Source organism: Rhipicephalus microplus, chromosome 7 (genome assembly GCF_043290135.1).
Source record: "Rhipicephalus microplus isolate Deutch F79 chromosome 7, USDA_Rmic, whole genome shotgun sequence".
Lineage (NCBI taxonomy): Eukaryota > Metazoa > Arthropoda > Arachnida > Ixodida > Ixodidae > Rhipicephalus > Rhipicephalus microplus.
In genome coordinates, this window is record NC_134706.1 from 118458150 (window position 1) to 118479256 (window position 21107).

The window sequence follows — 21107 nt, forward strand, 5'->3', positions numbered from 1 at the left end:
TGTGGCTGGCGCTGCTCGCCTAACCGGCTGTAAATACATCGGTGATCGGTGACTACCCCTCTGAGTCAGTCTTCTTCCCGTAACAATATATATATATATATATATATATATATAAATATATATATATATATATATATATATATATATATATATATATATATATATATATATAAATGTATATATATATATATATATATATATAAATATATATATATATAACGGAAAGAAGAGTGTATATCTAAGGATTCGTTTTTTCATGTTTTAACGCAATATTAATGAGATATAACAGACAGTACTGCCAAGGAATGTACAGGGGAAGTTATTAGAACCAATGGTATGTAGATAAGAAGAAAGAAAAGTGTATGAAAAATAACCAGCCGTAAGCAGGAATCGAACCTACGACCTTCGAATAATGCGTTCGATGCTCTAACCACTGAGCTACCACAGCTGCCTTCCCTCCATCCACTTTTTTGGGTTTATATGTGAATTTAGAAGTAGGAGTGACAGTCAGCGCCGTCTATAAGCCAAACAACGAGTATGAAAACACTCTTATGCGCATGTTTGGCGTCACGTAGCACGTGAACTTATTATGAGCGGGCAGCTGGTTAATTGTCCCTCTTTATACAACCTAAACACACCAAGTCTGCCAGTACGAGACCCTCATTCAATGAAATAAGGGAAAGAAGTGTATACCTAAGGGCTCGTTTTTTCGTGTTTTCATCATCATCATCATCAGCCTGACTACGTCCACTGCAGGACAAAGGCCTCTCCCATGTTCCGCCAGTTAACCCGGTCCTGTGCTTGCTGCTGCCAATTCATACCCGCAAACTTCTTAATCTCATCTGCCCACCTAACTTTCTGTCTTCCCCTAACCCGCTTCCCTTCTCTGGGAATCCAGTCAGTTACCCTTAATGACCAGCGGTTATCCTGTCTACGCGCTACATGCCCTGCCCATGTCCATTTCTTCTTCTTGATTTCAGCTATGATATCCTTAACCCCCGTTTGTTCCCTAATCCACTCTGCTCTCTTCTTGTCTCTTAAGGTTACACCTACGATTTTTCTTTCCATTGCTCGCTGCGTCATCCTCAATTTAAGCTGAACCCTCTTTGTAAGTCTCCAGGTTTCTGCTCCGTAGCTAAGTACCGGCAAGATACAGCTGTTATATACCTTCCTCTTGAGGGATAGTGGCAATCTACCTGTCATAATTTGAGAGTGCTTACCGAATGTGCTCCACCCAATTCTTATTCTTCTAGTTACTTCAATCTCGTGGTTCGGCTCTGCGGTTATTACCTGCCCTAAGTAGACATAGTCTTTTACAACGTCAAGTGCACTATTACCTATCTCGAAGCGGTGCTCCTTGCCGAGGTTGTTGTACATTACTTTCGTTTTCTGCAGGTTCATTTTAAGACCCTCCTTTCTGCTCTCCTTGTCTAACTCCGTAATTATGAGTTGCAATTTGTCCCCCGAGTTACTCAGTAATGCAATGTCATCGGCGAAGCGCAGGTTACTAAGGTATTCTCCATTGACTCTTATTCCTAACTGTTACCATTCCAGGCTTCTGAAAACCTCCTGTAAGCACGCGGTAAATAGCATTGGGGAAATTGTGTCCCCCTGCCTTACACCCTTCTTGATTGCTATTCTGTTGCTTTCTTTATGAAGCACTATGGTAGCAGTTGATTCCCTGTAGATTTCTTCCAGAATGTTTATATATGCTTCATCTATGCCCTGATTCCGCAGTGTTTGCATGACGGCTGATATTTCTACTGAATCAAACGCTTTCTCGTAATCTATGAGGGCTATGTATAGTGGTTGGTTATACTCCGAGCATTTCTCTATTACCTGATTGATAGTATGAATGTGGTCAATTGCTGAGTAGCCTGTTCGAAATCCTGCTTGTTCCTTTGGTTGATTGAATTCTAATGTTTTCTTTACTCTGTTAGCAATTACCTTTGTAAATAGCTTGTATACTACAGAGAGCAAGCTGATCGGCCTGTAATTCTTGAAGTCCTTGTCATCTCCTTTCTTATGTATTAGGATGATGTTAGCGTTCTTCCAAGACTCTGGTACTCTTCCCGTCAGGAGACACCTCGTAAACAGGGTGGCTAGTTTTTCTAACACAATCTGTCCTCCATCTTTCAGCAGATCTGATGTTACCTGATCCTCACCAGCAGCTTTGCCCCTTTGCATGCTCTCCAAAGCTTTTATGACTTCTTCTGTCATTACTGGTGGGGTGTAATCTGGGTTACTGCTAGTTCTTATAGTATTAAGGTCGTGGTTGTCTCGGCTACTGTACAGATCTCTGTAAAACTCCTCCGCTATTTTAACTATCCTATCCATATTGGTAGTTATTTTGCCTTCTTTGTCCCTTAGTGCATACATCCGACTTTTCCCTATCCCAAGTTTCCTCTTCAATGCTTTGACACTTCCTCCGTTTTTCAGAGCGTGTTCAATTCTCTCCAAGTTATACCTTCTTACATCGCATACCTTACGTCTATAATCAACTTCGAAAGCTCTGCCAGTTCTATTTTGTCTGTTGTACTTGACACTTTCATGATTTGACGCTTCTTAATTAAGTTCTTCGTTTCCTGGGAAAGCTTGCCAGTGTCCTGTCTAACTACCCTGCCTACAACTTCCACTGCACACTCCGTAATGATACTCGTCAGATTATCATTCATTGTATCTACGCTAAGGTTGGTTTCCTCGCTAAAAGCCGAGTACCAGTTCTGCAGCGACACTCTGAATTCCCGTACTTTCCTTCTCAGTGCTAGCTGATTGATTGGCTTCTTACGTATCAGTTTCTGTCGTTCCTTCTTCAAGTCTAGGTGAATTCGAGACCGTACCATTCTATGGTCACTGCATCGTACCTTGCCAATCACTTCCACATCCTGCACGATTCCAGGTTGAGCACTCATTATAAAGTCTATTTCGTTCTTATTTTCGCCATTAGGGCTCCTCCATGTTCACTTGCGGTTTTCTCGTTTTTGGTAGAAGGTATTCAAAATCCGTAAATTATTGCGTTCTGCGAATTCTACTAGTAGCTCTCCTCTGGCATTCCTAGTACCGATGCCATAATCCCCTACTGCCTGGTCTCCAGCCTGCTTCTTCCCTACCTTTGCATTAAAGTCGCCCATCAATATAGTATACTGTGTTTTTACGTTACTCATTGCCGATTCCACGTCTTCATAGAAGCTTTCAACTGAAGCGTCATCATGGCTGGATGTAGGCGCGTAAGCCTGTACTACCTTCATTTTGTATCTTTTATTCAGTTTAATTACGATACCTACCACCCTTTCATTAATGCTATAGTATTCCTGTATGTTGCCAGCTATGTTTCTGTGAATTAGGAACCCCACTCCCAGTTCTCTTCTGTCTGCCAAGCCCCTGTAGCAAAGGACGTGCCCATTCTGTAGCACCGTATAGGCCTCATCTGTCCTCCTAACCTCACTGAGCCCTATTATATCCCATTTAACACCCTCTAGCTCCTCGAATAGTATAGCTAGACTTCCCTCACTAGATAAGGTTCTAGCGTTAAACGTTGACAAGTTCAGGTTCCAATGGCGGCCTGTCCGGATCCAGAGATTCTTAGCACCCTCTGCTGCGTTGCAGATCTGACCGCCGCCGTGGTCAGTTGCTTCGCAGCTGCTGGGAACTGAGGGCCGTGAGTTATCTGACGTAAGCATGTGGGAGGTAGTGGCCAGATACTGCACCAGGGTGCCAATCCTTCTCTGGTGAGGGAGTGCGTTCTCGGCGGTGTTTGCGGTGAGGCCGCACCCCAGGCCTCCTAATGCAGTTCCATCAACACGCGGATTTTTTTTTAATCCGGTTGGGAACTGCGCGGTACTGGGATTTGAACCACGGACCTCTTGCATGCGAGGCGGATGCTCTAACCACTACGCCATCGCCGCAAGATTTTGTTTTAACACAATATAATGTGATATAACAGACAGTAATGCCAAGGAATGTACACGGGAAGTTATTAGAACCAATGGAATGTAAATAAGAAGAAAGAAAAGTGGATGAAAAAATAACCAGCCGTGAGCAGGAGTCGAACCTACGACCTTCGAATAACGCGTTCGATGCTCTAACCACTGAGCTACCCCAGCGGCCTTTTCTCCTGTTTCTTTGGAGAGAAAAGAAGAGAAAAGTGAGCCCCGTAACTGCCTGCTTCAGCGAGCGACACCTCAACAGTAGCTCACAAGGGATGGGGGTGAGGAGGGATTAAAAGAGTAGGTAGGAATAAAGGTGCAGAAAAGAGCAAGAGGCATGAAGTGTTAAGCCAGAGAGAGCGACGACAAATCGAAGGGATAGGAGAGATAGGAAAGATAGAAACACGGTCACAGGAGTCCGAGGACGGTGCACCACTTGCGAGAGCTCTTGTTGACGTCAGTAGATGGCGTAGAGCGAGTCTAGTTGGTCAGAGCTAAACTGTCGTCGAAGGTCGTCGGCGTCAGAAGATGACGAAGGGCGAGCCCAGTCGGCCAGAGGTACGCTGACGTTGGAGATCGCGAGGGCACAACAGATCGGCACTCAATCCAGCAAGCGAGCCGGTACACACACACACACACAAACACACACACACACACACACACACACACACACACACACACACACACACACACACACACACACACACATATATATATATATATACATATATATATATATATATATATATATATATATATATATATATATATATATATATATATATATATATATATATATATTGTTACGAATAAATATAGCACCTGGTACTATATAAACTCTTTATTCAGGGCGAACTTGTGCCCGTAAACTTGAAGCTAAAAATGGTCAGCCAAAATGTCTGCGCCCCTGACTCTAACTTCGTCGGTCTCCTCTTCTGCCCCTCGAGTCTCGTGCCAGTCCCATGGCGTAGCATCGTGGCGCGTGCAGGACGGCGTTCCATGGCGCGGCTTTCTTGCTACTTGCTTGACGGCTTTTACGAACGCGAATTGTGGTACGCGTCTTCTGCGATGGTCGAGCTGTGGCATTAGTCCCCCTCCTAGCACGCATCGCCCCGATGCGTAGAGCCGGCTGACAGTTTCTAAACAATAGGACTTCTCCTTGTGTTAGACGACGTTGTTCAGTTCCTGTCGTAGTACGGTTTCATACGTACTACATGTACAACTTCCGGGAGATTCCTGCGTCGTGTTGTGCATACTTGACCTTCAGGGATCACTTCGTAGTTTAATGGGCCTAGCTGACGAAGAACCCTGTAAGGGCCAAAATAGCGCCGCATAAGCTTTTCTGATAGGCCACGTGCACGTACAGGCGTCCAGACCCACACTTGGTCTCCAGGGGAGTACTGAACATCTCTTCGTCTTAGATTGTAACGGTGCGCGTCGACGTTCTGCTGTTGAATGATGCGGTTCCGTGCTAGTTGTCGCGCCTCTTCCGCCCTTTCTACATATTCGCTTATGTCAGGGTCCTCTTCATTTGTGCTGTTGACAGGCAGCATCGCGTCTAATGTCGTTATTACTGTCCGACCATAAACAAGTTGAAATGGCGTGAAGTGGGTTGTCTCTTGTACTGCGGTATTGTATGCAAATGTAGCATACGGTAATATGGTGTCCCAAGTCCGATGCTCGACGTCCACATACATCGCGATCATGTCAGCAAGCGTCCTGTTCAGCCTTTCAGTTAACCCGTTAGTTTGCGGATGGTATGCGGTAGTTCTTCTGTGGTCGGTGTGCGTTAGTTTCATGACAGACTGTACTAGCCTGGCAGTGAACGCAGTTCCTTTGTCAGTTATAAGAACTCTAGGTGCGCCATGTCGCAGCACTATCTGGGTCACAAAAAACTGAGCCACTTCATTTGCCGTTCCTTTTGTGAGAGATGACGTCTCGGCATACCGGGTCATGTAGTCGGTTGCTACAACGATGACACCGGGTCATGTAGTCGGTTGCTACAACGATGATACCGGGTCATGTAGTCGGTTGCCAAACGATGACATAGGAAATGGTCCTAGCAAATCCATTCCGACCTGCTCAAACGGGACTTTCGGTGGCTCTATCGGTTTCAAAAGACCTGCTGGTTTTAGGGGTGGTACTTAGCGTCTTTGGCATTCTCGACATGATCTTACGTAATGCTGTACTGAATCCATCAATTTTGGCCAGTAATATCTGCGGCGGATTTTTGCCAAAGTCCTACTAATGCCCAAGTGACCTGCCGATGGGTCATCATGACACGCTTCTAAAATTTCCGCTCACAGTGATGATGGTATCAGCAGTAGGAACGTTTCACCGTTGTGTTGAAAGTTTCTCTTGTAGAGAACGTTGTTGCGGAGGATTTAGGAACGTAGTCCACGGATGAAAACTCGCGGTACTTCGACTTGCTGCCCCTCTAAGTATTGAATGAGTAGAAGTAATTCTGGGTCCATTCGTTGATCATGAGCCATCTCCGACACATTCACAGCTCCAAGAAATGCGGAGTCTTGTTCATGCTCAGGAGACGAGTTCTGGATTGGTGCTCGTGACAAGCAGTCCGCGTCATTGTGCTTGTGGCCAGACTTGTAGACTACGGTGATGTCATATTCTTGTAGACGTAGGCTCCATCTAGCAAGTCTTCCGGAAGGATCCTTGAGGTTCGCAAGCCAGCACAATGAATGATGGTCACTGATGGCTCGGAATGGTCTACCGTATAAATATGGACGGAACTTACTGATAGCCCATATCACTGCGAGACATTCCTTTTCCGTAGCTGAATAATTATACTCAGCTTTCGACAGAGTGCGGCTTGCATAAGCAATAACTTTTTCTTCCCCGTTCTGCCATTGAACAAGAATAGCACCGAGGCCAACGTTGCTGGCGTCCGTATGAATGTCTGTTTTGGCATCTTCGTCAAAATGAGCAAGTATGGGAGGTGACTGCAAACGCCGTCGTAACTCAGAGAAGGCGTCTTCTTGCTCTTGGTTCCAGATGAATGGCACACCTTCCTTCGTAAGCCGTGTCAGTGGTTCCGCAATCTAGGAGAAATTTTCAACAAAGCGCCTATAGTAGGCACAAAGCCCCAGGAAACGTCGCATAGCTTTCTTGTCTCTAGGCCTTGGGAAATTTTCAACCGCAGTGATCTTATCCGGATCTGGGCGGACACCGTGAGAACTGACAATGTGCCCGAGGAACCGGAGCTCCCGGAACCCGAAGTGGCACTTTTCGGGTTTGATCGTAAGTGCAGCCATACGAATAGCGTCCAGTACCGTTCTCAATCTCTGTACATGCTGCTCGAACGTAGTGGAAAAAATTACTACGTCATCCAGATAGACAAGACATGACTGCCATTTGAGGCCGGAGAGCACAGTGTCCATCATCCTCTGGAAGGTAGCGGGAGCAGAACACAAACCAAATGGGAGTACTTTGAACTCGTAGAGTCCGTCGGGTGTCACAAACGCCGTCTTTTCCCGATCTCGTTCGTCGACTTCTATTTGCCAGTACCCGCTCTTTAGATCCAACGATGAAAAAAGTGAGCATTGCGCAGTTTATCCAACGTATCGTCGACTCGTGGGAGTGGGTACACGTCTCGCTTCGTGACGAGGTTGAGTTTTCTGTAATCAACACAGAACCGCATGGTGTTGTCCTTCTTCTTCACCAATACTACCGGCGATGCCCATGGGCTTTTGGAGGGCTGTATGACATCGTCGTCGAGCATCTCCTGTACTTGCTTCTTTATCGCATCCCTTTCTTTTGGAGCTACTCGGTATGGATGCTGACATACTGGTCTAACATGCCCTTCGATTACAATGCGGTGCTTTGCTACAGGCGTACGTCCGACTTTCGAAGAAGAAGAAAAACACTCTGCGAATTCCTTGATCGACTCCACAATCTGGTCTTTCTGCAGAGATGAAAGCTCCTGGTCAATATCTATTTTCTCGAGGACACTTCCCACTGTTGAGGGCGTTGTAGGTACTTTTTCTATGGTGCAAACATCTGAGACTTGTACGTAGTCATGAAGTGATGCTATGGCTGCTCCCTTCGCCACATGCTGTACCTCGTTGGTAAAGTTAGTCAATAGCACATCAGTATATCCGTTCCGCAGGTTCACTAGACCTCTCGCCACGCGTATTCCCTTTGTGAGCAGCAGTTCGACATTTCCATCAGCTAGTCCGGCATATTCACGAAAAATGTCGCTTTTCACAGAAACTGTCACGCTGCTACGTGGCGGCACTGTCACACCTTCATCCACAATACGAAGAGACGAAACAATTGGTTGCTCCGCATGACACACGGCAACAGTGTTCTCTGTAGAGAAAGAAACTTGGGATTTCTGCAAGTCGATGATGGCACTGTTTGCTTGCAGAAAGTCCATGCCCAGAATTGCCTCACGGGAACATTCAGGAAGAACAATAAAACTGCAGGCGTACACATGGCCTCTTATTCCCACTCTCGCTGTGCACAATCCTACGGGGGCTGACTAAGTGCCCGCCGGTGGTGCGTATCTGCGGTCCGGTCCAATGAGTGAGCACTTTCTTCAGCTTCTTTGCGAGCATGCTACTTATTACTGAGTAATCTGCACCTGTGTCTATTAACGCTATGGTTTCTACGTCGTCTATTCAGACTTGTAGCTCGGATGTCACGTCACCATTACTGCGCTTGTCCGTCGTTGTGTCAGTGTCGTCGTCTGATCCGGTTAGCGATGGAGGGTTTTCAGTTTTTCGAAAATCAGCGGCCCCGCCTCCACAGGTCGCCGGTTCTAGTTTTCCCGTCGCGGGCTTGGTGAACGACGCCTCGGGAAGGTAGATGATGGGTGTGGACTCGGCGACCTATTGCGCATTGGTGCAATCGACCGCGATTCATGTCGCTGAGTGTTTGGATAGGCATAGCGCGAAGACAAATATTCTTCGATTTCGTAAGGGCGCTCACCGTTACGAGGGCAGGGCGCATTCCCTGGGAAGCCACGTAGCCCGACCCGACGGTAGTGGCATGTCCGATAAAGATGACCTGCCTCCCCACAGTGGTAGCAGAGGGGCCGCCGGTCTGCCGTGCGCCATACATCACTTTTGCGGGGTCTTGCTTCTGGCATCGGCGCTGGAGTACTGCGAGGAAAGGTCGGTGGCATAACGGGAGCTTGTGCAAAGCTCGGGCGTCTCATGTCTTGCCGTACGACTTGCGCGTATGACAGCTGTGGCTGAGGTTCCGGTTGCGTGTAGTGTGGCACCTGAGGCTGCGGTTGAATAATTGCTTGCCGCACTTCTTCACGCACAACGTCCGCGATTGAGGGCATCGCTGAAGGACTTTGAGGAAGTTGCAGTTTCTGGAGCTCCTCCTTAACAATAGCCCTCACCATTTCCCGGAGGACGTCAACGTTGGTGGGGAAGGTTGTTGACTCCACCCTGACTGAAGAGACGCTGAAGTCTCTGTTGTACAGTCGCGCACGTTGTTGTAGCGTCCTTTCCATGGTCGTTGCCTCGGACCGGAACTCCGCCACAGTTCGCGGTGGATTACGCACCAGGCCTGCAAAAATTTCTTCCTTTACTCCGCGCATTAGGTGCCGCAACTTCTTCTCCTCGGCCATGTTTTGGTCGGCTCGGCGGAAGAGCCGTGACATGTCTTCTATGTACATGGCCACGCTCTCGTTATTCCGCTGGTTCCTCGCCTGAAGAGCAGCCTCTGCCTTCTCTTTGCGGTCCGTGTTCGGATAGGTTGCGATTAGCTCTCGTCGGAAGTCGCCCCATGACAGCATGCACGCTTCGTGGTTCTCAAACCACGTACGTGCCGAATCTTGCAGGGCGACGTAAACGTAACGAAGCTTTCGGGCTTTGTCCCAACCATTCAAACGTGCAACGCGCTCGAAGCCTTCAAGCCAGTCCTCGGCGTCTTCAAAGGTCTCACCGTGGAAGACCTCTGGTGTACGTGGCGAATCCACGATGAGGTGAGATGGAGATGGCATCGACTGGGTGGCCATCGTAGTGACGCTTGTGCTTGAGGTCTCGACAGGTCTTGATGAGTCAATTAGGGGGCCAAACTCGGGCTGCTCCCCACGTAGTCGGCGACTCGTGCGTTGGTGCACAGATGTCAATTCTGCTGGCTCCAATCTTCTGGGATCTGGGCTTCTCCTTGCCTGTGGTGGGCTTGGAATCATACCCAGCACCTCCACCAGATTGTTACGAATAAATATAGCACCTGGTACTATATAAACTCTTTATTCAGGGCGAACTTGTGCCCGTAAACTTGAAGCTAAAAATGGTCAGCCAAAATGTCTGCGCCCCTGACTCTAACTTCGTCGGTCTCCTCTTCTGCCCCTCGAGTCTCGTGCCAGTCCCATGGCGTAGCATCGTGGCGCGTGCAGGACGGCGTTCCATGGCGCGGCTTTCTTGCTACTTGCTTGACGGCTTCTACGAACGCGAATTGTGGTACGCGTCTTCTGCGATGGTCGAGCTGTGGCAATATATATATAAATGGCGCTGTCACTCCTATTCACATATAAACCCACAAAAGTGGATGGAGGCAAGGCCGCTGTGGTAGCTCAGTTGTTAGAGCATCGAACGCGTTATTCGAAGGTCGTAGGTTTGATTCCTGCTCACGGCTGGTTATTTTTTCATCCACTTTTTTTTCTTCTTATTTACATTCCATTGGTTCTAATAACTTCCCCTGTACATTCCTTGGCATTACTGTCTGTTAGATCTCATTAATATTGTGTTAAAACACGGAAAAACGAGCCCTTAGGTATACACTTCTTTCCCTTATTATATATATATATATATATATATATATATATATATATATATATATATATATATATATATATATATATATATATATATATATATGAATGACGGCAGAGGTCCCAAAAACAAAAAAAAAGTTGTTTTAGGTTGAGCGAACAGCTTGGCTCTTAATAAATTTTGGGATTTTGTGAGCGAAATCAAATTATTTACGATTATAAGGCACGCTGTAGTGTAAAGCTCTGGAAATGTCTACAGTGTGGTGCCATTTAACACATAATTGACATATCAGAGCACGGTCGCCTGTGCCATTAGCCTTCATCGATATATGGGTGCGTCAGTCTGCATTGAACGCAGGACCTTCGGATCAGGGGCTGAGCAGTATAACCAACAAAATACCACGGCAGATGAAATATTTTTATTGTAATTTGTCCAATCCCTCTTTTCGCTGGCTAATGCGAGAATAAATTCCGAGGGCCCTGCACTTACACATGTATAAAAAGTGTCGTGTGGGGTACCAATTCATCATACTTTGATAGATATGCGGTGTTTAACGTTCCATAACCACCTAATGATCAGGAGAGACACCATAGTGGAGAGCTCCGGAAACTTCTAACACCTGGGCTTCTTTAACATGCACCCAAATCTGAGCGCGCGGACCTACAACATTTTCGCCTCCATCGAAAATGCTGCCGCTGCAGCCTGGATTCGATCACGTGGGCAGTGTGTCAGCAGCCGAGTGCCTTAGCTTCTAGACCACCACAGCAGGGCATCCGTCATACTCGAAAAAATTATAAATATAATAATTGTAGAACTACCCTGCAATCCACTACTGCAGCATGGGTAAATTTAAGTGGCAATTCACAGAAAATATTTCAATTAATCGATAGAATAATCAGCCACAAATTTGCGGCCGCTTTTCTGTGCTGAGAAAGGCGTGAGGGCATGCAGATTGAGTGACAGTTTCCAACGCTACAATCATTGAGATTCAATCTACCAACACCAAGATATGCTTTACTCTGCGTGTAACGACAAGGGCGAGCACCTCCGTTCACACCTGGCGGCTTGATTGTCCGACAACGTTCATAGAAAGGACTCTGTAGCTGCAGCTCTCATCCAGCTGCGCGCAGCAGTCGAGCGTGATGTGATGTCAGTGCAGATGGTATGCTCTTTGAATCATCGTGTAATAGAAAATATCAGGACTTCTGAATAAAAACAAGTTCATGTCAGCCAAGAATGATTGCGTTGAGAAAATCTATCACCATCAGAGTGACTGTTTCTAGGTCTGAAACGTACTTGTTTATTAGTGCTGGTTTAAAAAAAGGTGCATGAGCGTAGTCATAGTGCAGTTCTTTTGCAAACGAAGATAGGTAAAACTTTTAATTCGCCTACTTAGTATAGTTAAAATCAATGCGCTGTATATTATCGTAATATACTGATGTTTAGCTCGGAATATAGACTCATCTCGCGATTATTTAATTAACCGATTAGGTTACAGTAAATATTAGGCTGCGGAAGGGTTTTTCTATAGTTTTAATTGGCAAATTTTGTCATGATATATTCACGTTGGTATGAGATGCGGGTAAATGTTTATAATACCTGAGTATTTCAAGTAATAGTGCTAAAGAGAACGTTTAGCAGAATATCCGGCGTTATTATCATCGTTGCGTTACCAAAAAATCGAAGAAGATGCAAATAAAACAATTCATAAATAATTTTGGCTTTGAGTGCGGATTGAAGCTAGATCTATTGCGTGGCCAGCGATTTTCGTACCACACGAGCACGTATCTACTTGCTAATAGAGTGAAAATAACTTCGTCTGCCTGGAAATCCAGTGAAAGTAACTTTCTTGCTTCACAAATACACGCCTCCTGTATACATGCTTCTCAATACAACCAGAAATTTTGCGGTAATAGTGTGCTATAGAGGCTTACATTGCCATCGGGCGTCAGAACGTGAGATTATCATAATTACTTGATAGTTTAAAGCCAGTCAACAGCCAGAAAAGGCCCACAATGCTGCGGTTTAAAGGCCACGTAGTGTGTGCATAGCAAGTTCGAAAAGATTTTATACACCACGTGTTCAAAGTACGAACTAGGAAAAAAATATCGCTATGGTGTGCAACTTTCAAAGATGAAACTTAAGAGTCCCCGAGTTCTTCTACTAGAGTTCGTGGAAACTTGATAGTAAGGAAAAAGGCGCACTTTCACACGTGTTGAAAAAAAACCACAAAAATAGGGTTTTCTTGTGCTTCGTAGGAGTTTCTAAGTTTCTCATTCAAAACGTTACCGTAAGCTACGTTCAAATAAAAAGGTTGCCAAGCTCACCTGGAGGCCATCGCGAAAAATCCTCGGTGGCCAATTCAGCGCCCGCGTACAGCTTCTCCTTGAACTCGATTAGGTGGTCAGCTTGGGGGAAATAGGCGGAAAAACCTGTGATGACGATGTCGTCTTCTTTCATGTTCACCTAGAGGACAAACGTTTAAGGAACAGAAATGATGCCAAGTGTAGTACAAAGACGAACTTGTGTGGATTTGAATTTGCATTTTCTCCTAGATCTCTGAAAAAGCAGAACCTATGGGTCAAATCGTGAAGACAATCTAACGGTATAAAGCACCCAGGAAAAATCAAGCAAAATAAAAAAAAGAAAAGAAAGGCCAGTATATTGACAGCAATTTCTCATGCAGATATTTAAACTATATATGAAAGAAGAGTGAGACTTCGCTAATTTCAAACAGTGCCACTTAGCATGTGATATCGGCCCGTCAAGGCGAAATGAAAACTGATAATCAGCTGACTGATCTGTTGAGATGCAAATGCTGGTTGGATAAGATAAATATGCTGTGAAAGCGGTCTATTGATTCCAATCGTATTGCAATATCAGGCCTACAAGGCTGCGTAAAAACGAATACTTTCCACGCATGACTGTTTGCTTGCCGGTGTTGCGAATGTCGACCAGTACTAATAATATCTCGAGAATCACGCGCTTTCGAATTTTACGATCTTAAATGAAGTTTCTTTAACGAACCGAACTAGCATGCGGTCATAAACAACGCTTTGCTTGGAATAAAGCTCAGCAAAAAATTGATTCTTTTTAATTGGTTATACAATATTTTCTATGCTTTGCAGAATGTTCTACGATGAGTAACCTAGCTAGTTATGGTTTGCCCGTGTGAGGTCTCGCTGGTAATAATGTAAAAAATAAAGCGAAGTGAATAAAAACCTAGTTTTACATGGCATGTTCAAATTTGTGGCAACTAGTGTACTACTGTCACGGCAACGCCCTCATTAGGTCTTTATACGACAGATGCGAATGAACGCAGCGTCACTCGGCTATAGGCACCTTGAAGTCTACCAGGACAAACCTGACAGCCCTCTTGTGGGCATACAGGTTGGCCAGGATTTAAGAGGCCGGGTTACAGACCCTATCAGGTTTCATCAGTCCCTCTGAGATTAAAATAAGACTGGCGGAGGCACAGCTACACAGGACATGCTAAGTTCGAACGACTACTACACTAGGGGCCGTCCAGTTTTGGGGACCATGCGGGGTGCATGGTATGACGAAACATAAGCTTACACAAGTAACACTGACACAAACAGCTACTTATAACCCAGAGCAATCACGTACGACTGATTTGTGAGCTGCTTTGCGCTGAGACCATTTTCGATGGAAAATTTCATTTATGAGGTTCTAAAAGATTCTATGAGCTTTACAAGTTGCTAGAGCTCAAACCATGCAGTGAGACTCCGGTTGCACCAATTACGTGCGTGGATGTACGCGTTAGTGTGTTACGCCTTCGCCATGTGCCTTTTTTTCTAGAAAGAACCGTATTGTTTTGTTGTTGTTAGCGCTACAGCGATGTGCTGCCATAAAATATAGTTTCTCTACAAAAAGCCTAAAACATGCCATCATTTATGCTTCCAGCCTCATTCAAGTCGTTTGGTTTTGTCAAGTGATCCGGAGGCTGAATTAGGTGTTATGAATAGGTTTTTTTCAAGGCTAAAAGCATGAGGGCTTCGTCATCGTGAAAATACACCTAACATAGGTAACAACTACGGTGAATGCTTCAATCTGTCCAGGAATGTGAATGCGAAAGCCTTGTTGGACACAGTGCGATGTCCAATGAAGCCCACAGGTCAACGTGTTGGCACCGTGTAATGACATTGTCTGAAGGCAACTGCATTTCAAGAACATACAGGCGCGCAAGCAGATGTACACGTTAAATGAGCCCGACACTAGCTATTAACGAGTACAGATAGCAGCTCTTTTTGTCTGTTCTATGCGTGCTTGGCAGATTCATTTACTCAGGGTTGGCGTATTACCTGTCTCACGGGATGAAATGTCTCGCGCACAACAGAACCCTCGAGGTTTCTTTTTATTTGCAAGTGCGCTGGTCATACGTCTTTTTATTTGCAAGTGCACTGGCTGCAGTGCGCTAGCCTTCGCACTGGTGCCCATGTGTTTCGGCGTGATGGAACCGACAACACTTCTTTTTTTTTTAAATATGGTAGGCCTTCTTGGACACTTGAATGCAGAAAATCTGGCTGGTCTGTCCATCTGTCTCATGACTTAGCGTCCTAGTCAGTTTTTTTTGCGCCAGAACTTACTAACATATATGTTCGAAGAAATAAAGAAAGAAAGCACGACAGTTTCAGCGCTATAGCAATATCACAAAGACAATTATAGTGAAAATAAATCTAGTGGTAGACGAACAGTTCATAATTGGCGACCAGCTTCTAGAGCTCGTCGAAAAGTACGGGCAATCATGGGCAGCGACACATACAATTATGCATAAAAAAGTGCCGAAGAAAAAGAATAGGCTGCAGCACTTCTGGCAGGCATTCGTAAATTTTGGCAGGAAATCTGCAGCCCTTATGCGAAAAGCGTACAACCGTTGTAAACATCAACATTATACTCGGCGACAACATTTCTTCCCACTTTTCTTCACAAATAGGAACGCGTCAGACAGCAATCTTAGCCGGATTGATATGCCGATTGAACGTGTGCTTTTCGCCCGCTTTTCTATGCCTCCGTCTCAGGCTGTACTGCCGATGGGAAGAAAACAGCGCTTCGAGATAGGTAAAGTGCACTAGAAGTTGTGAATACTATGTCTACTTAGGACAGGTAATAACCACGGAGCCGAACCATGAGGTTGAAGTAATTAAAAGAATAAGAATGGGTGTGGAGCGCATTTGGCATTTGGAACTCTAAAATCTTGACAGGTAGTTTGCCGCAATCCCTCAAGAGGAAGGTATATAACAGCTGCATCTTGCCGGTAGTTAGCTACGGAGCAGAGACCTATAGACTTACAAAAAGAATTCTGCATAAATTGAGGACCATGCAGAGAGCAATTGAAAGAAAAATGGTAGGTGTAACATTGAGAGACCAGAGTCGATCAGGGAACAGACCGGCGTTAAGGATATCATAGTCGAAATCAAGAAAAGGAAATGGACATTGGCCGGGCATGTACAACGTAGGCAGAATAACCGCTGGTCATTAGGGTTAACTAGCTGGATTCCTAGAGAAGGCAAGTGGGTTAGGGGGAGACCGAAAATTAAATGGTCAGATGAGATTTAAAAAATAGTGCGTGTAAAATGGCAGCAACAAGCACAGGACCGAGTTGACTTGCGGATATTGGGAGAGGCCTTTGTCCTGCAGAGGACGTAGTCAGGCTGATAATGATAAACGTAATCAGAAGATACATGATGTGCGATTAAACATAAAAAAGAAGTCATAAAAATAAATACAATTGTGTAAATTTTTAATAAAAATAAAAAAATAAATATTACAAACTGATGGACCTCAAAAGCAATATCACTGTTTCTGGTTAGGTACGCGTGTAATCCAATGGTTGAAACTTTGGAGAAGTACTCATAAAAACGCCCATAGAAGTTAATCAATTCCACTCATGCCAGGGCTGCTCGATTTATAAGAAAACTTGACTCTGCCTAAAACAAACGATTAGAGTTTTTGTATGACTTTCTATAATGCAATCCCGTTCCCATGCCTCATCATCAAGTTTTATCATGTGAGTGCAATCTCGGAACCAGTCTTGTGGGTTCACACTTTCGATTCCTTTCTTGAGCAACTTCTTAGCAGAATCAATCTGGAATTCCGTGATCTTTGATGCAAGGTAGCCTTTAACTTGTCTTCACACAAGCTTTATTGGATTGAGCGCACAGTGCTCAGGAGGCAAGCACACAACCTGCACACAACTAAATTACTATTATGATGAAATGATGATGGTGATAGCCATGAACCTCATTGAGTCCTGCCGCAGACAGCTGTCGTGAAATGCTTCACCGAACCAATCAAACAAACTACGTACCTCTTTGCTAATGTTGCGAAACTGTACACGAAGATCGCCTAAAAGAAGGGCCTGAGTAGGGGCGAGCTGGCTGTACGTATTTCACACTTGCGACACGTTGTTTAAATCTGAAGGAACACACATGTTGTGTTGCTTTCTACCTGTAGTTTTTGTGTGGTCTCCATCGATTTGAAACAGCGCGTCGTAAGTGGCAACTATCACGTGGTACATTAGCACTAGCCATTCTTGTTCACGATAGTCCTATTAGTTGGAATGGGCAAAGCGATGTGCTCTCAGGGACTGAGGGCGGCAAATGGGGTGGACTTTCAGGTCTCCCAGTTTATGTTACAGGCGTTTGAAACACTTACGTTGCACTGAATCTTACCAGGAATGAAAAAAAATGGTTTAGTTTAATTATTTCTTGTGATTAACCGTCCCGAAACCACCATAAGATTACGAGAGACACCGTAGTCAAGGGCTTCGAAAATTTTGATTACCTGGGTTCTTTAACCACCTGAATGTAAGCACATGAGCCTCAAGCATTTCGCCTCTATAGAAGAAGCGGCAACCGTGGCCAGGATTCAATACTGCAACCCGCGAGTTAGCAGCCGAGTGCATCAGCCATTAGTATACTGCGGCGAATAGAAATGAATGGTATTGGTACAAAATAGTTTTTAAAATCTATACGATTTTTTCTCTTGGTCTCCATAAACGGCTTCAATTAGCTGCCAATAATTGGAACAAATATCATTCGCAACAACGTACCTTAACTTCGCTAAGTATACGGTAATAGCGCAGTACGCATGGCACCAGACGTCATTTATATTTGCCAGATATGGGTTTACCGCGAAACCTCGCGACATAAAATTATGCAAAATTTTCAAAAGCGAGTTCTTTCGACATATATTCAGACGCGTATTTCGCCGAACTTCTAATATTTCGCTCCTCAGAATATCAATAATTACCTGGACGAAGTGCGCAGCTGCCTCTGAACTTCTGCTCCAACTGTAAGCAGCGTTGCCGCGGAAACAGCGTCTATTTCGTCCTACGAAATCAACAAAACGCACAGAACTTTAGCTGTGTAAGGTTTAGTCGCTGGAAATGTGCGCAGGTTGTGATCGAGCCTCTCTGAAACCGCACCATTTTGATCTCATTGCCGCGCCATTGCAAAGTGCCACTCAAGCGTCCAACTGTCGACATGAAGTCGATAAAGGTAAAACGACAATTTCACAGCCTGCCGTTGGCAAAGAGAGGAGGCATAGTGAGGGCAGTGACCACGGAGCATTTAAAAAGGAAGTCTGCTATTATTACAGCTGCTATAATAACGTGCCATTCCGCTATGAGGTTTAATAGCGTAGAGAGAACTTGGTTACAAAACCTTAATAATATAGTTTAAGTGTCCCTGCGGTGTCAAGGCTGTCAGGATCATTGGCTTGCAACGACGCAATCAGTCAGCAAACCAAAAGCTAAAACTAGACCATCACGCTGCATTGAGTACAATAGAGGTGGACACTGTAAAGATGATGTAAAATATACTGAAAAATTGAATCTATACGTCCTTATTCACAGAATCTAACTATTCCTTTGTTTTACTTTCGTGTTAGAATGTTGCTGCTGGTTAGTTTAATCAGTAGACAGCAGCTATCACTTAGCTTTGTCACACGGACGAATATTGTCGTAGCAATTTCCTTTGTAGAATCACCCACAAGAAGCAATATTTTCCACTTGTAGTCGGTAGATAGATTTCAACTCCTGGATTATTTCTGAGTTTGCGCCAGTTGTCAATTCTTTTTCCAAATGTTTTTCAGATTAAAAACACAGTTTGTGATGCGGCATGCTTCATTGGGCAAAGGCTTTTGTTCGGTTCACTATTTTTTGGTGGTTTGTTTTGTTCACTTTGTCACTCAAGTTACGAGCTCATTATTTCAATATGTGATCAATATTTCGTGTTCAATATTTTCAATATATGTTATCATTTGCCCGAGATTTCATGTGCGGTATATTGTGTTCAATATTTGGTATACAAATTTAGGGTGTTCAGTCACTATCGCCTGTGTGGGATTTAGTACTTCAATATCCAATCTCAGTTTAATGTGTATTACAAATGATGCTAGATTTATTTTTATGCTCGCGCCTTTCAATCACATTCGGCCACATGTGTTTTTAGTGTCAGTCTTGTGTGCTTTTGTTTGGATGCTTTTTAACTAGTTGTCGACTGAAACAATGCATTGCGTAATACTGTTATGAGATGTGTTCACTAATTTCATGGCTTAGAAATGGCAACCTCTGGCATAGGAATAATGAAAAAATAAAGATTAATTATGAACTCAAACAGTTATCTGACTACTTATTTTATTTTTATTAAATATCATTAGTACTTGTTAGTTGTCAATATCGGAATAGAGCAACTACGCCTTAACAATATTGCCATTATATGCACCCTACACTGCAACACTTACACATTGTTTTGAACATCACTTTTTCTGGGAACATTGGCCATATCGCACGTCGCCCCGCCGCGGTGGTCTAGTGGCTAAGGTACTCGGCTGCTGACCCGCAGGGCGCGGGTTCGAATCCCGGCTGCGGCGGCTGCATTTCCAATGGAGGCGGAAATGTTGTAGGCCCGTGTGCTCAGATTTGGGTGCACGTTAAAGAACCCCAGGTGGTCTAAATTTCCGGAGCCCTCCACTACGGCGTCTCTCATAATCATATTGTGGTTTTGGGACGTTAAACCCCACATATCAATCAATCATATCGCACGTCCTGTCGGAATCGATTTTGTGTGGAAGCGTCAGTGAGTAGGAGGCTACGCTAGAATCATTGCTTCTTACAGTGAATTAAGAGGTCAATAGTCGTCGTTGACTTAATTGATCGGAGTGAAGGCATATGGTGAGCTTAACAGCCGCGACGTATAAATAGTGGCTGATGCTACGACGTCACACCGGCGCTCCGATTAGAGCAGCGATGCTAGTTTTATCACACAATCGAACGTTGTCATGTGCCAATGTGGATAACACTCGGAGCAGTCATAGACGTAATATTTCTAAGCATTAGTAGCCAGTGTGTATAAGTAATGTTCATTAGATTCATAGAGATGTATACAACCAGAATGCAAATACACTAGGCCTTATCCTGACATAACGCCTGTATATTTATTTATTTATTTATTTATTTATTTATTTATTTATTTATTTATTTATTTATTATACCCTCAGGGCCAGAGGCATTACAGAGGGGAGTGGTACAGAACAAAGGCATAACATGAGGTAGCATGGTTACAAAAAACGTTGTGTACATAAAAAGGAAAAGGAAAGACAAAACAAATTAGTATTATCGCAACAATGTGGTCACACAAACACAGATTAAACATCAGATATTTCTGCATATACAATATTGGCTAAGGCAGCACGGAACAGTTGGTTATCGGTGATACCTATGGCACATTACAGAAGCGGTTTCGTATACTAACGTGACTACTGGATGAAATGCTTGCCAGCATGCAGAAGGCCTGTCTTTTTTCCGGCTGGAACGCTAATATATATTCTTTGCTTCCTATGAGGTATTCATCATATATATAGTGCCGCCGAGGCCAGCATTGCATTTATTGCGAAGTGCTCTTCCACGCTGTTGCCTGGAGATGTACTAGATATGTGGTGTTGTACATTGTGAATTAGTTGCTATACAATGAATACCCATATACCTTCATAGTGTGGCCCACAGTATGCGACTGTCTATTACACATCTCTGATGAAAAGAATATTCCTGATATCTCTGGAGTCATGCGTCTTATACACTCACATTCTTCTTAGCAATTTTGTTATATATGAACTTAAGGGGACAGACAGACAGACAGACAGACAGACAGACAAACAGACAGACAGACAGACAGACAGACAGACAGACAGACAGACAGACAGACGGACGGACGGACGGACGGACGGACCGATGGACAGACGAACATATGGACACACGGACAGACGGATGGATGGACAGACAGATGGACAGAGATGATAGATAGATAGATAGATAGATAGATAGATAGATAGATAGATAGATAGATAGATAGGTAGATAGATAGATACATAGATAATAGATAGATAGATAGATAGATAGATAGATAGA

The 21107-nt window shown here is 44.4% G+C and overlaps 1 protein-coding gene across 4 annotated transcripts in view; it reads right to left on the reverse strand.

The window, feature by feature from the left end:
- The window catches only part of LOC119179026 (fatty acid synthase), a 159666-nt gene extending 141537 nt beyond the window's left edge, over window positions 1-18129 (reverse strand). For 3 of the 4 annotated variants that reach the window (XR_012885044.1, XR_012885043.1, XM_075869601.1), the window contains exons 1-2: window positions 17951-18128; window positions 13006-13144 (exon numbers count right to left, since the gene is read on the reverse strand). Coding sequence is in view for 2 of the 4 variants with exons in the window: in XM_075869601.1 (XP_075725716.1) it covers window positions 13006-13138 (133 nt within the window). In the remaining 2 variants the exon portion in view is untranslated. Of the gene's footprint in view, window positions 1-13005; window positions 13145-17950 lie in introns of all 4 variants that reach the window. The other variant, XM_075869602.1, reaches the window with a different exon arrangement.
- Between the last annotated feature and the right edge of the window lie 2978 nt (window positions 18130-21107).